The sequence below is a fragment of the Trichosurus vulpecula genome, chromosome 1 (assembly GCF_011100635.1).
Source record: "Trichosurus vulpecula isolate mTriVul1 chromosome 1, mTriVul1.pri, whole genome shotgun sequence".
NCBI lineage: Eukaryota > Metazoa > Chordata > Mammalia > Diprotodontia > Phalangeridae > Trichosurus > Trichosurus vulpecula.
This window is the reverse complement of record NC_050573.1, coordinates 9,631,669-9,649,738: the sequence shown is the minus strand read 5'-3', so window position 1 is coordinate 9,649,738 and position 18,070 is coordinate 9,631,669. Positions and strand designations below refer to the sequence as shown.

Below are 18,070 nucleotides of genomic sequence, written 5' to 3'. Positions count from 1 at the left end.
GCCCCCTAACCTCTGTCTGCCTGTTTTTTCAACTATGACATGGGCATAATATTAGCACGGCTACTTCCCAGGGGTTTGTGAGGAAAAAATAAGATACACACTGTGCTTTATAATACACACACAGTGGGGCAGCTGGGTGGCGCAGTGAGTAGAGCACCAGCCCTGGAGTCAGGAGGACCTGAGTTCTAATTTGAACTCAGATACCTGACACACTTACTAGCTGTGTGACCCTGGGCAAGTCACTTAACCCCAAATTGCTTTCCCCCCTCCCAAAAAAAGGAAAGGAAAAAAATAAAATACACACAGTGCTTTATAAACCTTACAGCATTATGTAAATGTTGGCTACTATTGTTACAAAATAAAAGAGAATTAGTTATCAAAATGGTTTTTGAAAACAAGTTCATGGGGGGCAAGATGACGGAGTGGCAGGAGGCACTGAGGGAGTTCGTGGCAGTGACCGAGGTGGAGGAGGACCGGCCCGCTTCTTCCTTGAGTCGGCCGGATGGGACCTGCGGATTGCCCTGGCCAGCTTTTATGAGGATGGAGGTGATGAAGACCTTGTTTCATGTTCCCAGCCAGCACCCAGTTCAGTGTCCAGAGGCACAGTGTGTCCAGTGACAATAGGGTGACATCATTCAGAGACCTTGCTCATTCCCAAGATGATGATGATGATGAAGAGGGTCAAAGGTTTTACTCCGGAGCCTCAGAGAGACGTGGACAGCAGATTGTTGGTCCCCCAAGAAAGAAAAGCCCCAGTGAGTTGGTGGAAGATCTCTTTAAAGGTGCCAAGGAACATGGAGCAGTGGCTGTCGATTAAATGGCCAAAAGCCCTGGCGAGAGTGGCAAGCCAAAACCGTTTTCAGGGCGCAGATACCGTCTTGGGGCAGCTCCAGAGGAGGAGTCTGCTTACTCAGCAGGAGAAAGACAACTTTCTGGCCAAGATGTGGAGGACAGGTGAACTTGGACATGGAGGACCATCAAGATGAGGACTTTGTAAAGCCCAAGGGAACCTTCAAAGCATTCACTGGTGAGGGTCAGAAACTGGGCAGCACTACCCCCCAGCTGTTGAACACAAGCTCTCCAGCCCAGCGGCAGAAAATGAAGCCAAAGTCAGTTCCTCCATTGCAATCGATGAGTCAGAGCCCATGACCAACATTCAAATCTGGCTTGCTGATGGCGGGAGACTGGTACAGAAGTTTAATCACCTTTACAGGATCAGCGATATCCAGCTTTTCATTGTCGACGCCCGGCCAGCGATGGCAGCCATGAGCTTTGTTCTTATGACCACCTTTGCCAACAAAGAGCTGGCTGATGAGAGCCAGACTTTGAAGGAGGCCAACCTGCTCAACACTGTCATTGTCCTGCGGTTAATATAACACCTGCCCTCTCCCCCCCTCCCCTACACACACACTCTCCCTTTTCCTCTTGTTTCTGTCCACAATTGTCTGCTGCATGCAAGCGTCACGGCCCTATGTGTGCACTGTGCAGCTCACTGTCATGTCTCCCCTTAGTTCTGGGTTCCTACACCTCCGTTGGACATTTTGTTCTATCTTTAGTTGCATTTACTGGGTTTTTGTGATGATCAGTGAACTTTAAAAAATATTTAACAAAAACAAAAAAATTTGAAAGGAAAAAAAAAAGAAAACAAGTTCATGGACCCTTGGTTAAGAATACAACCTTCAGGATGCAAAGAATTTTCAAATGCAATTATGATACACTGTCCTTGAGCTTTGAGAGATCATTAAGAAAGGGAACTATACATACCACTACAAGATTGGGAACAAGCAGTGGATTCTGAAAACTGTTGGTCAATGACCTTGACTTCCCATCCAAATTCTAGAATGTAGTATTAAAGGGGTGATTACTAGGAACCCCTAGGAATAGAAGCGGTGATCCCAACCAGCATGGCTTTACCCAGAACACGTGCCATCAGAGCAGCTCTTTTTCCTTCTTTGACAGGACCTTACAATGGTAGATCAAGAACACTACTCAATTCTTTAAGGAAGCCAGGAGAACCACACCTAGGGGAACATCACGGGGATTCCACAAGAGGAGGAAAGTCCCTGAGGCACCAAGCAGCTATGAATCGCCCCTTTGCCACACAAGATCTTCAAGCCGGAGCCTCCTTACTATGAGCTATTCCTATTTCATGCATTTAAAACCATTCTGAGGCTTCACCAGACTGCCAAGGGGGTCTGTAACCCAAGAACCCCTGCTCTAGAGAGGAATCAGCCTCTCTCAGGGGCCAGCTCTTTGTAGCCGATGACAATCTCTGGGAAAATCACTGAAATCTCAGGTTTCCCCCAAAAGGGACGCTCATCTTCCCATCTGCCCTGCCACTGCCTCCTAAGGTCCTGGACACCTAGCACCTGCTCTGTCACTGTGTTCCAGAGACAAGCGGTACTGTGACCTGGCCCACTGATGTAACCTAGGGTCCTTGGGCCTTGCCATCCACCCCTCACTGACCCCTTTGCATTTCCAGCCCTTTCTTTGCTCCACCCAGCAGGACTTTCATTTGTGTGGGCTCCCCCACTTAGAGGGTGTGGTCCTTGAAAGAAGACGGATTTCCATTGTCCCGTTGGCATTCCCAGTGCTTGGCACACAGCTGGCACTTAATAAATGCTCATTCCTACCTAAGCACATAGATGCAGAATAAGTACAAAGTTGCTGAACAGAGAAGGGTCTCGTGGTCGGGCAGATGGCCGCGCTGGAGCCGTGTCTGGGGCAAAAGGGGCTTAGTGAGGTAGAGAGGAAAAAGGAGCCATGAGCAAGGTCAGGGGGAAAGCCCTTCAGGCCCAAGTCGAGGATGCAATACGTGGTCTCCCCATCCCTGGGGACTTTGCCTCCAATGCGCATGCTCACAAATCTGGAGCCAGGGAACTAGGTTTCCCAGAAGGCTTTGCCGGCTAGAAGGAAGTGATTAATTCCCGGCCCCGCCCCCTTCCGTTTTACATAAGTTCCTTCCCCAGCCACCTTGTTGGCACCGGAAGTCAGCCACTTCCGGATCTTACACCGCTCTCGACTACCCGGATTGTTCTCCGGCCCCTCCGTGGGGCGGGCTCCGGGACGGACCAAGGGCTGACCCCGCTGGAGAGCGAGGTAGGTCCAGGCACGGCCTCGGGCGCCATGTTTCCCGGTCTTTCTCTTGGTACATGGGGCGATGTGGGGGGGTGGGAAGGAAAGGCGGGTGGTGTGCCCGCGGCCCTTGGCTGATCGCCGCTCCCATTGGCCGGTGAGGGGGCGGGCCAAACGCCTTATCCAATCAGAAGTGGTCGCCGTCCCACGCTCTCACCTTCTCTCCCGACCATGTCCGGACGTCACCACTGACAGTTACCAGGGCTTTTTTGTAAGTGACGCGTGGGAAGGGGACTGACCCCGGCGCCACGAGGCAGTTCTTCAGGGACCTGAAGACTCCTGCCGTGACACGGCGCCCCTCTTCCCCAGACTTCCTTCTACTTATTAATCGCCTACTGCGTACCGGGTACTGGGCTAAGCGCTGGGGATACTAAGAAAGGCAAAAGTCAGTTCCTGCCCTGGAGGAGCGCTCAGTCTAATGGGAGAGACAGCAGGCAAAAACCTGTGAAGAAGCAAGATAGAGAATGAATGAAGCATTTATCAAGTGCCAGCTGTGTGCATAGCAGTGTTTTCAGTGCTAGAGAAAGAGATGCCAGACAGCCTCCGCTCCTCGGGAGCTTACAGCCCAACGGGAAGACAGCAGGCAAAAACCTGTGAAGAAGCAAGATAGAGAATGAATGAAGCATTTATCAAGTGCCAGCTGTGTGCATAGCAATGTTTTCAGTGCTAGAGAAAGAGATGCCAGACAGCCCCCGCTCCTCGGGAGCTTACAGCCCAACGGGAAGACAGCAGGCAAACACCTGTGGACGAACAAGATGGAGCCAGGGGCCGGCAGAAAGGGGAGCCCTGGAAGGTGGGGTTTTAGCTGGTCCTTGAGGTGAGCCAGTGTCACCAGGTTGAGTCTCCCAGCTTTTTTGACTAATGCCTTTGACTCACAGTATTCTAAAAGTAAATAAAAACCTGCGCAGAAGATTTTAAAAACTAGGGTTTACCAGCCGCCGCCACCCCCACCCTGCCTGCTTGTACGTTAGACTTGAGTTTCTGGATCCAAGTGAAGAGTTGATGATCGTTCCAGTTGCATTCCTCGTACTCAGTGCTCTGGTCTATCCTTTCTTCTTCTCCTCTGTCCTCTCCCTTTCTTCCTTTTCTCCCCTTCTTCCTTGTCCCCCTCGCTTCCTCTTCCACGCATTCTTTTCGCCCCCTTCCATTCTCTTCTCTTTGTCCTCTCCCATCTCCCCACTGTCCTTTGTCCGGTTGTTCTCTTCCTCCTCCAGCCTCATCTTCCCATCTATCCTCTCCAGCCTCTTATTCACTTCTCTCTCCATCTGCCTTAGCCCCTCCTTCTCTAGTCTTCCTCCTCTTCATAATCTTTCCTCTAGTCTAGTCCTAACCTGTTAGTCATCCCCTTCACCTGACCCCATTGACTGTTTCCCTCCTGTTCGCCTTGTCATGTCCTTGACCTCCTATCTTCATCTGCCCCTCTTCTCTCCTTTTCCTCCCTTTTTCTATATTCTCCAGAGACCCTCTGGAGCCCTTTCCATCTCTTAGATTCTGGGTTTTTGATCTCTTCTACTCATTTTTCTCTTGTCCCTCTTTTCTTTTACGCATTACCCCTTCCCTTTCGCAGTCTCCCTTTCCAAACAAGAAGGAAGTCATTATCTCCTCTCCTATAAACTCTTTTTCTAGAAACATGACTTTTTCTACTAAGCACACTACCATCTTCCGATAAGTTCCAAACCTTAAAATCATCTGTGGCCTTTCCTAATCCCTTCCCTGTATGACCAATCAATAACCAATCTTAGGAGCATAGATTTAGAGATGGCTCTCTGCCTCTCTTTTCACATTTCTTTCCAGAAAAACAGTCATTTATGAAGCACTAAGCACAGCCAATATGCTGAAGGCAAAAGACAAAACTCAAACAGTCCCTGCCATCAAGTTTACATTCTAGCAAAGGAAGCAACATGTAGACACATCAGTAAACTCAGAATTGTTGTTCAGTTGTGTGTAATTCTTTGTGACCCCATTTGGGGTTTTCTTGGCCAAGATGCTGGAGTGGTTTGCCATTTCTTTCTACAGCTCAATTTACAGATGAGGAAACTGAGGCAAACAGGATTAAATGACTTGCCCATAGTCATACAGCTAGGAAGCATCTGAGGCTGAACTCAGGTCTTCCTGACTCCAGACCCTGTGCTCTAGCCACTGTACCACCTGGCTCCTAGGTGCCCAGACTCAAAATAGTTCATAGAAAGACACTGGACGTGATTGTCCACTTGGGGAGGCTGAAGCTGGTGGATCCCTTGAGTTTGGGAGTTCTGAACTGCCAGAGTGCTATAGCAGATGGGGGTGTCTACATGAAGTCCCATATTGGTGTGGTGAGCCCCTGGGTGTAGAGGGCCACTGAGCTGCCCCAGGAGGGTTGAGCCAGCCCAGCCAGAGAAATGGAGCATGTTAAAGCTTCTGTGCCATTCAGTTTGGTGATGGGCCCTGGGAGTGGCCACCGTACTTTTAGACTGGGCAAGCTAGGAAGACCTCATCTCACGATTAAATACATTCAATTTTTTTTCTAAAAGTAAGAGATATTTGGAAGAGAGAGTGGGGAAGGGGTCACTAAAGACCCCTTGTAGGAGGTGGCCGAGCTTTGAAGGAAGCTCCAGATTCTGTGAAGCACAGGTAAGGACAGAGGAGATTTGTTCCCAGAAGGAACCACCAGAATGTTTTTAGACAGGAATGATGTGATTTAGAAAGGTCACTGTGGCAGTTGTTTGGAGCATGGAGTAGAGAGGGAGAGAGATTGACCAAGGGAAATCAGGTGATTGCAGTGTCCACAAGAAGTGATGAAATATGAAGTAGGGTGGGACTTCTCTGGGTAGAAAGGGAGCTGCTGAGCATTAGAAGTGAGACTTGGCAGTGGGTGGGCATGTAGGTGGGGATGGGGAGGACTGGCATCCCCTGGTGTGTACTCAGGTGGTGCCTGGGGAAGGGTCCCTCCCCTGTCCTCTCCCCACATTGCCATGGCCTGTGTTGAGCCTCTCCTCCCATGTTATTCTACAAGGTTCCCACCTGCTCCTCTGCTCTTCTTCCATACCCTCCCCTGCCCATCTTCTAAAATCACCTCCCTGAGGGCCAAGTGGGAGTGTCCCTCCCCTACTCACCAGTGACCAGCAAAGCACCAGTGACTGCCCGTTGTAGAAGGCTTATCTCCCTTTGGCTGCCCAGGCTATGCAGACTTGATTCCCATCTTTACTCATTACTGATCTAAGTGCAGCCAGGTGTTGTCAGTTGTGACTTAGTGGGGGTTTTCTTTCCATAACTATGACATACACAGAGAGACCTTCCCACCAATTTCAGATCCAAGCTGCTCCCTCTTCCTGAACTAGACCTTTGGGCAGCTCGATGGCACAGTGGATAGAGCACCAGTCCTGGAGTCAGGAGGACCTGAGTCCAAATCTGTCCTCAGACCCTTGACACTTACCGGGTGACCCTGTCACTTCACCCTGATTACCTCACACATCCAAAAAAGGAACTAACAAACTAGATGTTCCATGGCCTTCTGTCTCCAGGCATTCCCAAAAGTGCCCACAGCCCTGGGGCCTAGAATTCCCTTTGACCTTTGCCTCTCAGGCACCCCCTCCTGTGCAGCCACCCCCAGTGGTCAGTACTCCCTCCCTGCGCAGGCTGTCTGGTGCCTACTTTGTGCACGTTGGATTGCCCACCAAAACGTGAGCTTCTTGAAACCAGGAACTGGTTCGTTTCCGTCCTTACTTCCTCAGTGCCCGGAGCAGGGCCTTGGACAAACTAGATGCTTATTAATTCAGTTGTTATTGAACTGAATCCTGGGAGCGGCTCCCGAGCTCCCTCTGATGTGCACCTCAACAGCTTGGTGTGTGGGCACTTCTAGGTCTGCGGTGTAGACACCTCATGGAAGGACCAGTCCTGCTCACGGTCTCCTTTTTCTCCTTAGCTCCAACTTCTGAGAAGTCTGCAAGGTGACACAATGGCTCCTGTGCTCCTGCCCTCCAGGGATCACCAAGTACGTGAGAGTTTCCTTTTTCCTTAAATGACATCTTGGGTCTTTTCCATCTCCTATATCCAGTAAACTTGCTCTTTCAGAGAATCATAGATTTAATCCAACTCCCCATGTTTTATTGTGTTTCCTTCTTAAAAAATTATTTGAATATCACTGTCACTTCTCAGCATCTCCCTTTCCCTCCACCCCCCACCTTTCATTCTAATAAAGAGAGTCCATTAAGCCCCAGCTGTCAGAGCCTCGGGTGAGCCTGCCGGTGTGCGCCGTCCTCTCTGGGGAGAGGAGAAGCATCAACTTCATCCTTTGTCTCTTGGAATCCTGGTTTGGCATCAGTTAGCCTGAATTCTGGAGTCTCTTAGTGTTGTTTTCCATTATGTTCTTAGAGCGTATTGTCATTATTCTGTGTATTCCGCTTTCTTCACTCTTCATAAGTTCATTCATTTTTTCTAAATTCCTTACGTTCACAGGATCAAAGAATGACAAGGCATTTACTAAACCTACTAGGCGCCAGGCATTGAACCAAATGCTGAAGACGCAAATGTAAACAGGACAGTCCCCACCCTCAAGGAGCTTATATCTGAATAGGGAGAGACAATACCAGGAGGGGGGAGGGTAAAAGAAAGAGGGGTATAGGATGTGTGTAAATAGCTCAGAAAGCATGTGGAGGCCTGTGTGTGGGCAAGATAAGGCCGGATTCCCCTGGTATAGAGCCCATGGCTCCAGGGAGAAGGGTTTGAGGAAGATAGGGAGAGGCCAGGTGACATGGTTTAGAGATGGTTGGGAATTGGATGGGACCTAAGCAGCTGTAGCCAAAAAAGGACCCCAACCCCAGCACACTGAATAATGATGACGATGGCTGTGCTGGAAGACGTAATGGAGGGAGCCCATTCCTCTTGGGGAGATAGCGTTATTAGGAAGCTTTTCTTTCTGTCATTCCTCACCTTGCCCTTTTGTGACTTCCACCTATCAATGCAAGTTCAGCTCCATGGGGCCAAACAGTGAGTCTGATCCCTTTTCCTTGGGACAGCCTTTTAAATGCTCCACTCCCCAAGTCTTCTCTCACCTGAACATCTCGATTCCTTCAGCTGATCTTTGTACAACTTGTACTCTCAGGCATTCCCCTCTCGGTGGTCTGTCCCATCTTGCTAAGTGTGGTGCCCAGAAACTGATGGTGCTGCTGATGTGGTCTGAGCCAGGCAGAAGCCTGGGGCTCTGCCTCCCTCTTCTCTCTTCTGTCACAAACCCAGGAGGGAATTGGTCCTGCCTCCCCAGGCTCCCATCCATTCTGCCTCAGTGGTTCCTCGAAGGTGTGGAGATTTGTATAGAGAACAGAATCCCCCTTGTTGGTACTTGCACCTTTCTGAGGATGAAATTATCATTTAGGCAAATCAAGAAGTTATTGGCTTCTCTGCCTTTTACAGAGAGAAGTCCTCTAGCAAACAGCTGAATAGGTGAAATCATTCTCCCTGCCCCATCATGCCTAGGTACCCAGTTCATCATCTCTTTCCCAAACTCCACCTCTAGATCCATCCCCACCTGCCTCCCATTGGCTTGGCTTTGTTGGAACAGTCTCCAAGCTTTCTGTAAACCTGCTTTCTCTCTATAGCTTCTCTCTGTTTTATGTGGTAGTCTTTTTCCGTGCCTTCACTAGGATTTTTTTAAAAGAGTTTATGTTTAAAAGGTGGTCTTGCCTTTTATTGTTTTGTCTCTCCAGGAAATAAAATTGTTTGTTGCCTCTTACTCAATTTCCAGGCTTCTTATGGCAGTTTGTGTACCAAGCCTTGTTAAGGACACATGTATGATGCATTGTGTGAGCAGTACCCCTCAGATGGCCTCAAAGACAAATACTCACTGGACCCTCTACCCTTAGCCTGCTGCCACCTAATTAATTCTTTATCTCTCTGAGTTCAAAAGGCAATCCACGGGTATGTTCTGGAATGACCTCGCAGATTACTAAAAGTACGAAACTCTCTCTGCTTAGCTCAAGCCCCCACCTTGGAAGAACTGGGGACATCTCTTCAGTCAGGTTTTCTTTTTTCCCTTCATGTCCAACACTGAATTGATTGGCATTAAGAAACTTCACTGTTACCAGCCATGAGATATATTAACAGAAACAGAATAAATTTAACAGCCATGAAGGGAGTTGGACCCAAAGTCTTCTCTGTGCCCTGTGAAAGCTAGGGAAGGAGGCTGCTGATTAAATAAAAGTCTTCTTGCCTGCTGGTTGTTAATTGTCTCTGTGTCATGGGAAGTAGGACTGGCAGAGCAGTGCCTACCAACAGATCCTTGGAGACTTTCCTGTGGGTTGTTGTCATCTCATATTTCTTCATTTCATAATTGCGTGTTCATATCTTTGTCTGTTGAGGAATGGCTCCTGTTCTTTTATATCTCTTTTCATATCAATGCCCTCTTACAACCTGAATATCAGACTTTTCACCAGAGGAGGAGAGGACCACCGATCTAGCGGCGGCAGGGTCCTCAGGCCAAGTGACTGGTTCATGGTCACACTGTGAGCATCAGAAGCAGAATTTTAACCCAGATGCTCTGGCTCTGGAATTTTTCACCTCTCCCTTTGCCTACTCTTGACCTCCTCATGACCTCCAGCCCCTTGACCCCTCAATTCTGCCCCAGGCCATCTGCCCTGCACTGGAAACTCTTCCCTCTTCTCTCTATCTTCACCCCTTAGTGAGCCAATTCAGCCCCCCACCATCTTCCTCTCTTGAATCCCTCACCTCCTTATATCATGGATTATGCCCAGCCAGGCCTCAGTGTAGACCACTCCCACCATCTGTTGTGTTTATGCCTATACACCCACTGAATTAAGGTGGAGAAAATCATACAACCATTGTGACTGGGTCCCCTACCAATGTATGATACACAACGTCAACTGGGCCCTCTCTGCTGCTTGGCAGTCATATTTTACCTCTCATCACCTCACTCTCTTGCTCTCCACCAAGGCTCTTTCAAGGCTCTTTTCTCATCCTTCTTCAATCTCCTGTGGCTCCCTCTTCCCCAACCCTTTCAGCTGAGAACTCTGAGAGCATCACTGAAAAAAGTTGGGTCCATTCACTGGGAGCTTCCTTTTCTCCCGTCCTTCAGGTCCCCTCTTTGGCTTTGTTCCCAAGCTGCCCCCCAGGACTTGGAATCGGGGGCTAGAACAGTGTGGAGAGGACAGACCCTCAACAGAACTTTGTTTAGACTTTTCCTTTGAGTTGGGACTTTGGGTGCCAAGAGGAAACCTGGAATGACAGTGTGGGGAGAAGGACCCTCCCTCAAGAAGTGCTTCACTTGGACACTCTGATTGGTTGAAGAGATTAACTTACTTTGACCTAGGGGGACCATGTTACATTGTAAACAAGTATATCGGGGATGATACTGAATGATATGTTTTGTTATAGTTCCTTGATTGATTGAGGAGATTAATGTGCTTTAATCTAGGGGTGGAGGGTATATTGTAAACAAGTATCTGGCAATGACACTGAATGATATATTTTGTTTTGTTGTGAATGATATGTTTTAGTTTCCTGACTGATTGGATCACAGTGTATAATGCTTCTATTTGCTCCAGGATCCATGGCCATTTAATTTAGATTTTTGTTAGGCCATGGATCCTGGAAGGGGTGGAGTATAATATTAATTAAGTTGGAACATTTTTTACTGTTTTAGAATGATAAATTAAGTGACTTTGATTGAGCTTTACTAGGTTCAGCCCCAGGCCCAAACCCCTGTCTTCTAGGTTCTAAGCCTGTGGTGCCATGAAGCCCTCAGGGTCCAAAGGGTAATTGCTAAGACCAGATCCAATAGTAGGAGCCTAATTTCTGGTCGCTTAGATGACGTTTGATGATGGCTAAAGAGTGTATAAAAAGAGAGAACGGAGCTATTTGCTTGGGGCTCTCACTCATGGAGGAGTGTTGATGTGGAGACTCTGGGCAGCTGTAGTTAAGAGCTCTCTAGCTTGTAAACCCACTTGGTAACTATGAATTGTATTTGGTCTGTTTATAATGTATATTTGTAATTTGTTTGTATTTGCTCTGAAGTTCAGGGTGCTGGCTTTTTCCCCTGCTCTGAGTGAATGATATTTGTATGTTGGATTGAAATAAGATAGTTAACCCCTTAATGTTGCTTTCATTAGTAAAGCAGACCAAAAGAAACTGTGCTGGCAGCATTCTTGTTGTTGTGCTTGTGTTGGTCTTTCACCCACACAGCAGCTACTAGCCAAATTGTTGCAACACACCCATCCTCCCATGTCTGTATAATAAAGGGGACCCAAGTATGCAGAAATATATTTGGTATTTCAGAAATTGGTGACATTCAAGGATGTGGCCGTGGAATTCACCCCAGAGGAGTGGGAGCACTTGCATTGTTTTCAGAAAGCGCTGTACAGGGATGTCATGCTGGAGAACTATAGGAATCTGGTCTGCCTAGGTAAGAACAGCATCCCCCTTTGTTTCATATTCTTCCCATTGGAGGTATTTTGCTTCCATCATTAATAGCTACCATTTATACAGCACTATTTGTATAAGTTTTCAAAGCACGTTACAAATATTATCTCATTTAACGCTGGGAGATAAGGGCTGTTATCCCTACTTTTACAGATGAGGGAACTGAGACAAGCAGATGGAAGTAACTTCTTCAGGGTCACACAAGTAGTAAGTGTCTGAGGCTGGATTAGAACTCAGATTTTCCTGACTTCAGGCCCAGCCCTGTATGCACTCTGGCACCCCAGTACATGCTGTAGGCTTCTCTAGTGAAGGGGATTTCTCATCTTGTAGAAAACAGATATGGTTCATTCTTTTGTGGATGCAGGATGGGAAACTTGGGAAGGTATTTTGGTGTGTACCAGTGGCAGGTGGCAGCTTGGGCTCCTGCCTCTCACTCTGATCTGACAGCTCCAAGATTCTTCCCTTCAGACTCTGAAGATATGAAATGCCTCTTTCGTCTGAGCCTATGTCCTTTCCCTCCTAGTTAAGGGCATTACAAGGTCCTTACAAGGTCCTCGTGTCCTTGTCTAGGGCTAGGCCTTGCTAAACTAGCCTTTTGTCTCCAAAGAGATGCTGGTCACATCCTGAGTGTAACTTAACACATTTCCTCTTTCCACTGATAGGGCTGGCAGTTTCCAAGCCACATGTGATTTACCAGTTGGAGCAAGGGAAAGTACCTTGGATGCCAGAGGGTGATATGCCAAGAGCTCCCTACCCAGGTAAGTGAATGAGACCCCAGTCAGTCATTACCAGCAACACCACAGCTAATCATTGAGGGGGAGAGAAGGCTGAGAATGTTGGCCAGGGAGGTCTCCTTCCGAACTCCCTCTGCCTGGGAAGATGAGCAGAGGCTGTCCCTGGTGAGCTGGTTTGGCTTATCTGCACTGAAATAAAAGGCTTCCTGACACCCCACCTCAACCCCCCCCCCCCCCCGCAACACACACTCCTACCCCATACAGCCCTCTGTTCTCATATGTGAAGAGTGTTTTTAGGAAGTGTTAGCTTGCTCTTTTCCAGCTTACTGCCCTTCTTCAACAGCCATTCTCCTTCCCATCATTATTCACTCAATATCCTTTTTTTAATGTGTGTCTTAACCCAAATTACACTTTTTGTGTGTAGTATTTGTGCCAAAGCTATCCTGTTAGCTTACATGACACCCTCTGGTCAGTTTCTTAGTGAACATTTTACAAGGATTATGTTGCTGTAATAATGTGTTCCACATGTGTGAAATGCAAAGGGCTTAAGTGCCAAACAGAGTAACTTGGATGTGATTTTAGAGAATTAAAGAAAACTCCATGAATTTTTTGAGCAGGGGAATGAAATGGTCTGACTTGTGCTTAAGAAATATCACTCTGATAGCATGGGGTGTATGGAAGAAAGATGAGAGAGACTAGTGGAATCGAGACTAATTAAGGCCATCTCCAGGTAGTGCTGGTGAGAAGTGATGAGACTCCAAACTACAGTAGCAGCCATATGAGTGGAGAGATGTATGTGGAGGTAGAATCAACAGGAATTCACAAGTGATTAGAGGGAGAGTTAGGTGTCTGGATGACACTCAGGTTGGGTACCTTGGTAATTTGAAAGATGAAAGTACCCTTGACAGAAATAGGGAAGTTAGGAAAAAAGGTAGATTATGGGATTCAGTTTGCTTCATTTGGAAAATGTACCTATTTCACAAGGTTGTTTTGAGGATAATTATTTTTATAAAATATAATTGACTAAACAAACATAAAGCAGAATATGTTTGACAACAGTTTTGTTTAATGGAGGAGAGAGAACACAGGTCTAAGTCTTAGGCAGAAGAAACAGAAAATATTTACTTTATTAAAATTTTCTTTCAGATTGGGATACTAGACCTGAAACCATGGAGTCAGCCCCAAAGATGGATATCTCTATGGAAGAATCATGTCAAGAAAAATTCACAAGGAGTGGTCTCTTTCTTTCTAAGTTTGGAGAAGCCTGGGAATATAATGCCAACTTAGAAAAGGAGCAGGGAAGTAAGGAGAAACAGTCAAGGCAAATTAAAAACACCCCAAAGAAAGCTCCCCAAAAAGGAACAGGACATGTATATAATAAATATAATAGAGGCTTCTATCTAGGACCAATCCTTTTCCCCCAACATAGAGTATCTGTTGAAAAGAACCTTCATCAGTGTGATGTTCACAAAAAGAACTGTAGATTCTATTCACACTTGAATAAATGTAATAGCATCTACTCAAAGAAGATGTTTTCTAAGTTTAATGAATGTGAGAAATTCTTTAGTTATAATTCAGACCTTAATGACAGCCATAGAATACATCCTGGAGTGAAACCATTTGGAGGTGATGAATGTAAGAAGGCTTTGCCCAATAGCATGAACCTTATCCAACATCAAAGAATTTCTACTGCAAAGAAGCCTAATGAATGTAATGTATGTGGAAAGGTCTTTAGTCAAAAGACAGGACTTACTCGACATCAGAGAATTCACACTGGAGAGAAACCATATGAATGTAATGAATGTGGAAAGGCATTCAGCCGGAAGACAGGACTTACTGAACATCAAAAAATTCATAATGGAGAGAAACCTTATAAATGTAATGAATGTGGAAAGGCCTTCCGGCAGAGAATACGCCTTATTGAACATCAGAGGATCCACACAGGAGAGAAACCTTATGAATGTAAGTCATGTGGAAAGGCCTTCCGGTGGAGCTCAGAACTTACTCGTCATCAGAGAGTTCACACAGGAGTGAAGCCTTATAAATGTAATGAATGTGGGAAGACCTTCTGCCGGAGGACAGGACTCACTCAACACCAGAGAATTCATACTGGAGAGAAACCTTACATATGTAAAGAATGTGGGCATGCCTTCCGTCAGAGAATACGACTTATTGAACATCAGAGAATTCATACTGGAGAGAAACCTTATGAATGTAAGGAATGTGGGAAGGCCTTCCCCAGGAGCACAGAACTTACTCAACATCAGAAAATTCATACTGGAGAAAAACCTTATGAATGTAATCTATGTGGAAAGGCCTTCCGGTGGATCACAGAACTTAATGAACATGAAAGAGTTCATACTGGAGAGAAACCTTTTCTCTGTAAAGAATGTGGGAAGACCTTCCGCCAAAGAAGAAGCCTTATTCAACACCAGAGAATTCACACTGGAGAGAAACCTTATAATTGTAATGAATGCGGGAAGGCCTTTCGGTGGAGCACAGACCTTACTGAACATCAGAGGATTCATACTGGAGAGAAACCTTATACTTGTAAAGAATGTGGGAAAGCCTTCCGTCAGAGAGCACCACTTGCTCAACATCAGAGAATTCATACTGGAGAGAAACCTTATAATTGTATTGAATGTGGGCAGGCTTTCCGATGGAGAACAGGACTTACAGAACATCAGAGAATTCATACTGGAGAGAAATCTTATAATTGTAAAGAGTGTGGAAAAGTTTTCCACCAAAGAACACGTCTTGCTCAGCATCAGAGAATTCATACTGGAGAAAAACCATATAAATGTAATGAATGTGGGAAAGCCTTCCACCGAGGCACACATCTTACTCAACACCAGAGAATTCACACTGGAGAGAAACCTTATAAATGTAAAGAATGTGGGAAGGCCTTCCGCCATAGAACACCTCTTGCCAAACATCAGAAGATTCATACTGGAGAGAAACCTTATGAATGTAATGAATGTGGGGAATCCTTTTGCCAAAATGGAGAGCTTAGAAAACACCAGATAATTCATTCTGGAGAGAAAATTCAGGAATTAGGAAAGGGCTTCCTGGATCAGCTGATTGCTTAATCAGCATGAGTGAATTTGATTTCAGGAAACTGAATGTAATGAATATGGAAAGTTCTTCCTTGAAAACAGACATGGTAGGAATCATATTGGACAGAAACTTTGTGAATGCAATGATTTTGCATTTAAGTAGCGTGAGCAAGATTTTAGCCAAAGCACATATTCTTTTAATATTAAAGAATATAAAAGGAAATCCCTATAAATGAAGCAAATTCCTGTCTTATTTCTCTGGCTATTCCAAACCTTTTTCTCCTTAAGACCACAGGTAGCTCCTTAAATCTTATGAAGACAATATACAACGTGTGTGTGTGCATGTGTGTATGTACACATATATTTATATGTAAGCTCATAGCAAAGGTATTTATGAAACTGAATGGTAAGAACAGTAGTTGTAAAACCCTCCTACAACCTGGGGTACACTCACAAAACTACAGAATGTCTGTGGGAAGAGTGACCACCAACCTGGAGTGTAATAGGAATAAGGCATACATGTAAGGAAACACACATGGCTAAGGCCACTCTTGCCCCTTGTATGCCAAGGACTAGGGGTCTTTTCCTTTTGGAGCCCTATCTATAGCTCAAATCTTGATTACCAAGGTCAATATAATATATTCTTTACTGAGAAAATTATGGTAATCTTATAGTTGTTCACTCCCTTAACTCCCAGTCCTCCCAAATCCCCACAGCTTTCACTCCAAACTGTCTTCCAGTCACAGAAGAATATGTAGACTTTGCTAAGGCTAAATCCTTGCCCTGTGCTCTTGATCTTATCCTTTCCTTACTATTCCAGAACCTTATTCCAGTACACATGCCCTCGCGATCTCTCTTTCTTCTCTCATACGCACAATCTCTCTCTCTCACTCGCTCTCTCCCTCTCCCTCTGTGTGTGTGTGTCTTTCATCTTCAGTCTTCAAGTAAAGACTAAAATCTTTACTGGTTTTCTAGCTATGCACAAACATACCCCAATTCTCCCAATACCAAAACAGAAACAAACCCCAAATCCTCATGCAGCTATACTTTTTCTGCAGTTTACATCCTATATATCTTCTGCTCTTCACTTCCAAACTTCTCTTAAAATTTTTTCTTATACACATTTTCTGTAATTCCTCATCACCACCCCTATCTCTACAATGCCTTGCAGTCCAGTTTCTTCGCAACCGTTCACCTAAAACTGCTCTCTTAAAAGTCATCATGGACTTCCTAATCACAGTATTCAATAGCCAAAAACCCCTTTCTTTCTGAAGTCTGACACTATTGATTGCTAACTTCCTTTTGCATACTCTCTCCTTGTCTTCAGAGACATTGCACTTACTAGATTTTCATAAGATTTTGTATGTTGGATTTTTCCCCTTTACTGCTTATTTTTATGTTCCATAGCCCTTTAAGGGGGCTGTTCCCCCAAGCTTTTAACCTTGGCCTTATTTACTTTTGCTACTCTCCCCATTGGGTCTGTCATTGGACTTCCATTTGGGGAAAGGGCCTACGACAGCCATTCCTCATTCTCTAGGCTTCACCACCATTCCCCCAAGTTGGCATCTCCTTCCCTTCCCCCCACTTATCACCTTTTGTTTTTCACCTTATCTTCTGTATATTATCCTCCTACATTAGAATGTAAGCTCCCTGTGGTCAGAGACCTTTTTTTTTTTGGCATATATTTGTATCCTCAGGGCTTTGGCACATAGTAATAAATGCTTGTTAGCTGACTGAAAAAAGATCCTCAAAAGTGTGTCAGAGGCCAAAGTGGGAAAATTAAAGTGGCGTAGAGAAGGTGTGACGTAAGCAAAACCTTTTTCACCTCAACTGTAGTTTTACAGAAAACCTTCACCAGCTTCAGTTTTATTTGGCCTTTCTTAGAAGAAAGAAGCAAACACTTCAAAGAGGCAAATTTAGGCTTGATGTTTGGAAAGCCTTCCTAACAACTCAAGCCATCCAGATTGGCTTCCTTAACAAGTGGTGATCCTGCTCTCATTGGAGGTTTCCTATAGGCACAATCTAGATCAGAGCTTCTTAAACTTTTTACACTTGACCCCTTTTCAAGTTTCAGCAGCATTCATTGGCATTGCATGATGTGACAACATGCTCAGTGCAAAGTGCGCATGCTTTGTGTTCAGAACCAAGGCTGCAGGGAAGTTCTGCAGTGCAGCAGGGGCAATCATTGCCAGAAACACCTTGGATTCATCACGCATTTGATTTTGAATTAATTTTTGGTCATTACACATTCAGAAACCTTTTATTGTTGCCAAATTTTTCATGACCCCATATGGTCAAGACCCACATTTTAAGTATTGCTTTTTTAGATGACACACTTGTCAAGTGTATGGTAGCAGGAGTTCCTCTTTGCCCATGGGTTGGATTAGATGGCTGCTGAAATCCTTTTCTACCTAATTCATATCAAATTCAGGAATGATTTCTATATCAGTAATAAGAAATTCTCTTTAAAAAATTTTTTTTGTAATGTAATTCAGTGGTTACCATATCAGATGCCTCCCTGTTGTAAACGGGAAGAAGGTACTTAGGATGTATAGGCATGAAAGTCCTATGTAGTGTACAAATCTTGATCTCATCTATTATTTGTGATCCATATTTCCTGTATTTTTCTCTTTTTTCTTGACTTCCATCTACAATACTTTATAAACATTTTACCAAAAATAATGTGATTTTTTGGTAAACTTTTTATGTTAATTACAAATGAGAGAAAAAAAAACA

At 45.3% G+C, this 18,070-nt stretch overlaps 2 protein-coding genes and 1 pseudogene across 2 annotated transcripts in view; all 3 read left to right on the top strand.

Annotated features, from left to right (window-relative positions):
• The first annotated feature begins 414 nt into the window (after positions 1 to 414).
• On the top strand, positions 415 to 1,376 carry LOC118834412 (annotated as a pseudogene).
• Positions 1,377 to 2,698: 1,322 nt separating this feature from the next.
• Positions 2,699 to 15,667, top strand: LOC118848900 (zinc finger protein 345-like). The gene is made up of 6 exons (XM_036757979.1): positions 2,699 to 2,724; positions 2,970 to 3,099; positions 7,037 to 7,105; positions 11,401 to 11,527; positions 12,207 to 12,302; positions 13,425 to 15,667. Exons 1-6 carry the CDS (start codon positions 2,699 to 2,701, stop codon positions 15,365 to 15,367), a joined length of 2,391 nt encoding a protein of 796 aa, XP_036613874.1. The 3' UTR covers positions 15,368 to 15,667.
• Positions 15,373 to 18,070, top strand: part of LOC118848818 (zinc finger protein 3-like) — a 15,911-nt gene continuing 13,213 nt past the window's right edge. The window contains exon 1 of the mRNA XM_036757874.1: positions 15,373 to 15,441. Within this exon, the coding sequence (XP_036613769.1) occupies positions 15,373 to 15,441 (69 nt within the window). The remainder of the gene's footprint in view (positions 15,442 to 18,070) is intronic.